Source organism: Pseudopodoces humilis, chromosome 2 (genome assembly GCF_049639895.1).
Source record: "Pseudopodoces humilis isolate 2021_Gansu_Grassland_sample_001 chromosome 2, ASM4963989v1, whole genome shotgun sequence".
Classification (NCBI taxonomy): domain Eukaryota; kingdom Metazoa; phylum Chordata; class Aves; order Passeriformes; family Paridae; genus Pseudopodoces; species Pseudopodoces humilis.
Genome location: NC_142201.1, coordinates 93,568,552 through 93,577,369, shown reverse-complemented (window position 1 = coordinate 93,577,369; position 8,818 = coordinate 93,568,552). Strand labels below are relative to the sequence as shown.

Genomic DNA, 8,818 nt, shown 5'->3' with positions numbered 1-8,818 from the left:
GTTGCAATTTCATGGCGGTGTCAAAAATAAATTAAGCACCATTACAAAATACTAAGAAACCAACCTTTAAAGATGAAACCTTTAAAGATGAATTATTCATACTGTTTCACTATTTGAAATTAATTCTAATTGGCACTGAAAATTTTAGTTTCCTGTTGCAAAATTTCACCATTACCAGAGCTACTACTGTAGAGGCAAGCAAACAAAATAAAATGTTGATAGCTTTTATGCTACAATATTACCTTTATTTTCCAGTGGAAAATTACAACAGTTTGTGACATAGTAAAAAAAAAAAAGAAAATATTTGTTTAGTTTTTACACTTTTTTCACTCCTGTTCTATACCTTCTCTTTAAAATGCATGTTCTGTAAGAGAAAGAAATGAAAAACTACTGAAATAAAACTGGCTAACTCCATCCAAGGTTCAAAGACAAACTACTTTAAAAATTCAGCCTGCTAAATGGCACCTATGATATGATATGATAATTCAAGTGCTGCAAATAAACAGTTTACAGGATAGAAGCCCAGAAAACTACTGAAAGCTCAGCTAAAATTCTGCTGAAATAATGAGTTTATGGACTGTGTACCTATTTTCAGATGTAGTCATCCTGGGAAAAATCCACATAAAATCTATGCACAAGACTATTTCCATCAGTGAAAACACTGTTAAATTGTAAGAGAAGATGCAGATGTTTCTGTTACCCAGTTTGATCTAAGCCTCCTCTGCCACCCTCAGGCTGTAGTGTCACTGAACAGCTGCAGTTCTCAAAGCTTTCCTCATCAAGGGAGCTCCCTGTCCCAACAGTCTGAGAGTATATGGGACTGAGCATCAGGAGTTCTGAATTCTCATTTTGGTTCTCCCATTGCTGTTTCATGACCTGCCATGACCTAATTTCTGGGATGGAAAGGCACTGTCGACCCTCTTTTCCTTTGCCAGGGCACTTAAGATGAATTATGAGAAATCCACAGCATTCGGATGTGCTGGGTGTGAAAGAACCAAACCAACAATGCCAACACACATTCTCTGAGAAGGGACTGCACATACCTCAGTGCTGACACATGTCCTGTCTTTGCCACAGTGTAGGTGACAGACGTGGAGGAGAGACCACCCCTACAATCATTTCTCACCAAGGCACTGCTGGAATGCAGCACCACAGCTCCAAATCAGCACTGGTCCCCTCTCAGCCTTATGTATGGAGAACATCCACCTGCTATAGCTTTCTATTCCTCATCTGTGCTGCAAAAGCATTACAAAATGGGGATAGTCAGGGCTCAGTATCAAGGGCAGAGTCTCCATTCTTGGGATTTAGGACTTAAAATTAAGTAAAAAGTAAGACAGATATGAAGAACTGATAATACTAATCAGAAGGGACTACTATTTCTTCCCAGAAAAAATAAGCTGTTTTCTAAAGTGTGCATTTGCAGGAATGGAACACCTGCCAGAGAAATCTCTCAATCCTGCTGGTAAAACATCATGTTCCTTTGACGAAGCACACATACAAACTACTAAGCATGACTGTTTTAAGGGTTTCTTAACAAACATGTTCTGCATGACCGCTGGCAGGTTAAGAGCTCCCAGACTTGTCAGTCCTTTTCACAGTCAGACTCCCACCAAAATCGCAGCCATAGAGCTCTACCCGAAGGGCAATCCCACGGTACCATGTTTTTGGAACAATGCGGATGAACCTGGACAGGATGGGTGGGTTAAAAAAATTCTTGACGTGTCCATTGCTGTTTGCATTACCCAAGAAAACCTGTGAATACACAAAGGTTAAAAGGTTGCACTTGAAAAAAATCCTGTGTATTTTCCTTACAACAGTTCCAAGCTGTTGCATTAGTCCCACCCAGGCTAGATGGACTGGCCCATTTCTGGTTTTAAACAAGACCACAACAAGTTTCCTCCCAACGTGCTGGGTTAACAGTAGTTCAGGCCAGCAATAGCTGAGTCTGAATAGATTAAACAGCCTCTGTTTCCATCCACACCAGAAAATTTGCCATTCTAATTTCTAATGGACCAAACTCACAGTCTTTTCTTATTTTACCACTGCTAATAGCCGTTGTGGGTTAGGTTGGTGTAAAGTAATATGGGAAAAAATACAAAGTACTGTGTATGCTGTGTGGGTACTCGAAGTTCCCCAGCTCTGCTATAGCACTTCTGCTCCCTAACATTACTTTCACTTAAAAAATTGGGGCAAAAATAAAAAAAAAACCAACCAAAAGAGGCCCTGGGGAACCCATTATTCACTCAAATTAAATGTCCTTGTGCATTCAAACTAAAAGTACTCCTTTACAAACGGTGTCAGCTCCTTTTATCACAATGTTGGCTGCATTCTCTGCAGATACAGCATTCATTCTTTTTATTATGATTCATTATGATCACTAAAATCAGATAGATACTGTTATATTATCTGTAGTAACCCCAGCTCCCTAGCACTTTACAGTCCAGTGAGAATATCAATTTGGCTGTGCATTCTGCCTTTGAGCCTTGACTGTGTTCAGCACCTAAAACTGAACAATTCAATTGCCTGGGCTGACAGTGATACCTTTGGCACTGAGCTTGAACCCTCAGTGTAGGATTTCCACTCAGAGCCTTCATTGCTGTACAGAAGAACGTAGGTTTTCACAAAGTTTTCGGCTGACATGGACGAGACCCCCTGTGTAGCAATAGCAGTGATCTTCTTAACTGTGAGGAGATCAATTTGCAGCCACTGTTGGTGGTTGTTCACCTACAATTGATATAAAAGTTTGTGTATTAGCAAACACGTCTATGTCTGTATTTGCTTAAGTGAAAAAGCTTGTTTACAGATAGTTAAAAGTGTATCAAAATGCATCAAAACTGCATCAAAGAAGTCCAGAAGAGTAAAGCTGAGGCAAATCACAAGCATTCTTAGTGACCTATATAATTAACTTCATCACTGCAGGTAGTGTATTTGGAGTCTTAAGATTTACACTTTACTTTCCAATACATAATGAAACATAACAGAGATTTACCTCCAGTATTAAAACATACTTAATACTAATACCAAATGCTTATACAAAAGAGCATCTTCCAGCAAATCTCAAGGTGCTTTGTGAAGAAATGCAGCTACATTTCAAAGACACAGAAGCTCACATGCCTTGCTGAAGGTCATCCAGCCCCAGACCCACTAGGCTGCACTGCCTATTAGCCAACCCAGAATGCTTTTCTTTAACCCCTTTGAGGCAAATATTCAAGTTGCACTCATCTCCTGAAATCAAACAGGCTATTCCCACAGGAAGGTTCTGCAGACTGGCCCAGAGGAGACCATCCATCTCTTGAAAGTATTTCACTGCTGCTGCCAGAAGCTCAACAAGTTTTCTGCTAGAGTTGAGTGATGCTCTTCCTGAGGGATGGTTGTGAAGTGACTCTATCACGCTCAGCACTGGACAGAGCATGCAGGAAGCACCATGATCACACAGGCAGCACAAATTTATTAACCAGCTGTCCCTGCTGCCTTCCATGTTTTTGTCTTGTTACCTTGGCTCGCCAGGCATTCATCTTTCCATTCTGATTGAGACGAGCAAGTGAAGCATCCCATGTGTTAAACCAGGATGTCTTAGTAGATGAGGCTGTTATCTGAGTATTCTTGATTTCTCCACTTTCCATTCCAAGTGGCAAAGAGCAACCTGTTGAGAGGAGCACTGTGTCATCTCCAGAACATCCAAGTAGCCACAGCAAAAGCAACAATGTTGGAATGGGGAAGACCCACAGTTTTAGCTTCATTTAAAGTATTAGGTAAAAAATTTGTCAGAATGGAAGCACCAGCACCTGACCAATTCTTACCATCTACTTCACAGCCCAGAAGCTCCATGCGAAGAGTAGGCCTATTGTAGAACTCAGTGGGGTAGAGTCTGATGTACCTAGCAATAATAGGGGGATCAATGATGTTCTCTTTTATCTCATACGCATTGGAATTACCTTCAAAAATCTGTTTAAAAGGAAAACAAAAAAAAAGAAAAAAACCCACACCGTACTTAATTTAATGCAAACACAAGCTTGGATGCTGAAAGCCTGCCCTGTTACAAATGTAGTCTTTTTTTATGTCCTTAGCCCCATCCACAGTGATAGCACACCCTCTGCTGCAGGGCCACTTGGTCTCATGGTCCCATCTTAACTAACATATTTGGAAGTGTCTGAAGGCCTGTTTAAATAAGGAATCTTTTTTAAATGTAAGCCTGTAAGAATACATGAGCAAAGAGGCAAAAGGAGAGGTAAAAGACAACAGGCTTTCAATTTGGGAGCTGTACCGCAGAAATCTCAGTGTAAATTGAAGCGAGCTGCAATAGGTAGGGCTGGAGCAGCTGGGAATAGGATGAATCTCTTTCAGCATACAGCCATGCTCACCACATTGCCCTTCTGCAGGCAAATCTGACAGTTCAACATGCAGCTGCTGGGACAGATCAAAGGAAGGGATGAGAAGCAGAATCTAATCCCAAATGAGGTAAGGGCCTGATTTTTAGTTTAACTTCCCGCTTCCTTCAAAAAAGCTGCCATGGGCTTAGGAAATAATAGGAGAGATGCCTGTGAGAGAGCCAGCCTCCACATGGTCAAGGTCACAAGGCCTCACAAACCCCAGGCCAGGTAACTCCTCACCTTGCAATTTGTCTTCTAGTCTGAAATTCATCAGTTTGGTAAATGCCCTTTGGGGCTTCAAGCTGGACCTATTAAGGCTCTAAAGGCCATAATTTTTTCCACTTTTTCTTAACATTAAACAAGACTCACTGTATCACTCAGTGATGCTGTCTAGGTTGTTGCAACCCCCATGGCACAGACAGACCTTTCCTGTTGGTGAGCTGTCTCCTTTGAAGGTGTTCCATGTCCGCTTGTCTTTGCTGTAAACAAGAAAATACTTCTGGATGTACAAGGACTTAAAAAACTGCTTGGCTCCCTGTGTTTGTATCCCAGTGAGCAAAACTTGTCTTCGCAAGTCCACCTAGGAACATCAAAGAATTTTTATAAAGTCAATAATGCACAGCAAAACCCATATGATACTTTGGCATTTACACAGTAGCTTTTTAACATGCACAACACTAATATTCTCTAAAGGAATAATAGATACCAGAGTCCAAATTAATGCTCTCTCATTTAATTTGTGTATTTGCATGTGCATTTAGTTTCAGAGGCCATTTTACAGGGTTCAGCACTGCACCACAAAGGCACCTCAAAAGTATCTGTGTGTCTGTGGTAGGCACTGCCCCCCCTGTCCCATTTTACAGACAGGTCAAAGGAGCACAGAGAAATTAAAGGCTCACACATTTAGAAGCCACCTCTAATTTTGGATACCCAGGCTGCAGAAAGGCATATGACATTCTGAAATGCTGAAAAGCCACTATTCCTGCAGATACAGTATCTAAGCACTTAGCACAAGAAAACAAATCTGGAAGGTGTGCCTGTCAGCAGTGAAGCTCATTCTTTGGGGCACGCCCTTCATACCTCTGCATGCTTCACTGCAGTAACCTCAGCTTCTCACTACCACAGCCTCCTGTTAAATTTTTTCTTTTCCCAAAGTTATTTCCAGTTCCACAACAGATCTCCCAACCTTTTCTCCCTACTTCCACTAACTTGCCAGTTTGTCAAATATTAGCAAGCCAAACACAACAGCCACCTGCTGTGACTCTTTCTTGTCTTCCGATCAATTTTAATGAGATTTGTAATAAATCACTATTCTCCCCAAATTTGGGTGCAAATTGGCTATGCAGTGCAAAAGTCACTGGGATGGAATAAAAATGGAAGTGAGGTAACTGAATGATAGAGTGCTAGAAGTCATAATTGTAAGCTTAGTGTCCCTGTGAAAACAACTGAGTTCTGTCAAGTGGAACAGCAGCATACAAACCAAGCAAAAAACTATCTGAAGCAAGGCTTACTTTAAATGACCACCCAACAAACACATACATACAAATATGTACTGTTAGGTAGACAAAGGAAAAATAAAGTACTAGAATGAATTACTCCATTTGCCTACAAATTGGTTACAATCTAAATTGTGAAGGTAACTGTCCAGTCAATGAGCCTCAACAGCAGCAGAGAGGTTACCCCAGAGAAGAAAAACAATTCATAGCATTACCAATCTTGCCACATCTTTTCAGTTATCCCCTGCAGTCTTCTCAGTGACAAGAGCAGCTAGACCCTCTAAAATAAGCTCTAAGAAAATCATAACTCAATGATGTTGTACCTTACCTGGATCCAAGGGAGTTCTTCCTCTACTGTAGTACTCCAAGCATTGTATGTTCCATAATTATTTAATCGGGCTAACTTAGGTTCCCAATAGTCTAGACAGAAAATATGAATAAAGCAAGAATTTCAAGAGGCATTGAAAAAACAAACTGAGGCTGTAATTAGCTTTGAGTGCTCCATTTCCCACCCCCATTCAAAGGATTAAAAAAAAAAAAAAGAAAAAAATACAAACGAGAGACTCTAAAACCATAATCTAGGATAATTTGGACATGGTCAGCAGCTGAAAGTCATCTGTACCCTGTAAAGCTTTAGAGTTGACAAAATGACAAAAGTAATAGTCTTTTCCATAATATACTGTCTGGTAATTAGGAACTAGGGTCTAGAGTTTGCTAAACAAGTTTTGGGGCCCAGCAGGATCAGATACAAAATGTGCTCTACATTCATGGAAGAGAGCTCCCCTCTGCACAACAAGGTTTCCAAGTTAAAAACTAGTATAGAATATATATTACAAAACAACTTTCAAGCCTTCAAAACACTCTATGAGGAAACAAAGAGAGAAAATCAAATCCACAGAAAATTCAGTTTCACAAAGTAATATATTTTTTATTTCAAGGGAAAGGATGGACATTCCTGCATGGGTGTGTAACCTGTACACCATGATTTGACACTATGTAAAATTCTAAGAAAATTCTCTATGTAATGATCCCACTTTTGTACCACAGATAAACTTGACAAATTAAAGACTCTGTAATTGCTCTGGATGCCAGGGTTCCCCAGTCTTTCATAACAGATATATTTTGTCCTTTCATATCTCATTTGCATACATACACATGCAAATCTCAAAAGGTTTTTGAACGCTTGGTGTTCATTTTCAAGCAGGGAATCCAAGGGACAAAAGGAATGCTGGATTTGCTCCTGATCATTCAGCAGGCCACAGACAGAGCAGTCCCTGACTCAAGCTTGTGATACTGATAGCAGACCTGTGACACTTAAAATACAATGATGATGGCTACCTACAGAGCTCCCAGTCTCTTCTTGGAACACTGGAGAAACTTTCAGCCTGACAGTTGATTCACTGCTGAACTGATCTTGAAAGACATAGGAGATGCCAAAAGAATACAGAACTGCAACATTTTGCTGGAGGTCTTCAGGAGCAAGCACGGACCTTTTCAAGGATAAACTCACCTATGTGATGTGAAGCATCGATCTGCGAATCAAGTATAACTCCACTTGCCAGGCCCATTGGAATCCTGCAATCTGAAAGGAGCACAGTAAGTTTGCTGTTAAAGAAAATGAGGGCTATTCCAATATATATTCTGGTGAAATCTAAGACAACATCACTCAGAACAATTCCTAGTAATTCTGTAACACCACTCTTCCCAGAGAAGTCTAAATTAATTTCTGCAATTTCTCCCAATAGATTAATCCACTGGTCACTGTAGGGAAACCTCAAAATCAAAGCTAGCATGCTAAAGGAATAAAGGTAGTGTGCTAAATAGTTCAAAGTCAGCATTTCTGGAAGCTAAATATTTTTTCTTCTAGAAAAAATTTACAGTAACCACTCCACCATGTCCTTGAACGTGGATAATTTTCTATGTCAGTTTTTTTTGCAGAACAATCTCTCACGTTTATTTTCAGTGATCCTGAAAGGGTGGAGAAGACTTCATAGCTTGACTTTCCCAGCCAAAAACCACTGTAGTTCATACCTTTCTCTATAACCAAATAGGATGCCTGCATTCCTGCTTGCTGGTATTCCCCCACTTCAGTGTCTAAAAGCCACCAGCCAGGTCTCTGTGGTTTCATTTCAATTGTTCTAAATGAGCCTTGAAAAAAAGGAAATTAAATGTATCAGAAACATTGGCATTACAAGGTTGATATCAGTGAGGCTGAATTTTAAACCAAAAATCTTTCTATGACCTAATCCAGAAAATTTAAAAACACATTGCAGTGAGAACAGTAACTTCCATCATCTCAGTGATTTTTTTCTTAGCAAGCTAGTTCTAGCTGGAGACTGAGATTGGAATCAAGTAGCCAGATCAAAACCCAACCTTTGCTGATGGTGCAAAGTACAAAACCTTGTCTACCTGTATGTAAGAACAGATACCTGCACGTTAACTACAGTGCTGAACAGTGTAGTGAACAGTGTTTATTAGATAATGCAGGAATGTTAATTCTGTGGTGTTAGTTATGATTCTCACTCCTGCTGTGCCAGTGTGTTGTTCTAGTAATGAAAGGGATGGATGTAAAGAAGCCAAAAGCAGAAGTGGGAAAATTAGAAGTATGGGCCCTCCTCTCACTTTCTGCATGCCCCGGGAGTGCCAAGGGTTGAGCAGGAAGCAGATATGGTTTCAGTTGCTTGCTGCACTTTTTAGAAAGCACAGGACATGTTCTCATTGCTTTTCTTCTATTCCTAGTTAATGCAGACAATTCCTCAGGTAATTCCAGCTAATTTTGGTTCCCATTTAAATAAAAGTATGTAGATTTAACTACCTTAAAACTAATGACATAAAATAGTGAATATACTACCCCTAACGTTCACTAAAACTCCTAATATTCCCATTATAGTACCATTAGTTTGATCTCCTTGTTGTCTTTTTTTTTTTCACTCTTGAACTCTTGTAGCTGAC

General features: G+C 40.1%; 1 protein-coding gene across 1 annotated transcript in view; it reads right to left on the bottom strand.

Annotated features, from left to right (window-relative positions):
* Positions 1 to 223: 223 nt before the first annotated feature.
* Positions 224 to 8,818, bottom strand: part of F5 (coagulation factor V) — a 33,943-nt gene continuing 25,348 nt past the window's right edge. Inside the window, exons 18-25 of the mRNA XM_005523929.3 lie at positions 7,898 to 8,014; positions 7,377 to 7,448; positions 6,195 to 6,286; positions 4,795 to 4,950; positions 3,801 to 3,945; positions 3,495 to 3,643; positions 2,542 to 2,724; positions 224 to 1,752 (exon numbers count right to left, since the gene is read on the bottom strand). Coding sequence (XP_005523986.2) covers positions 1,564 to 1,752; positions 2,542 to 2,724; positions 3,495 to 3,643; positions 3,801 to 3,945; positions 4,795 to 4,950; positions 6,195 to 6,286; positions 7,377 to 7,448; positions 7,898 to 8,014 — 1,103 coding nt within the window. The 3' untranslated portion in view covers positions 224 to 1,563. The remainder of the gene's footprint in view (positions 1,753 to 2,541; positions 2,725 to 3,494; positions 3,644 to 3,800; positions 3,946 to 4,794; positions 4,951 to 6,194; positions 6,287 to 7,376; positions 7,449 to 7,897; positions 8,015 to 8,818) is intronic.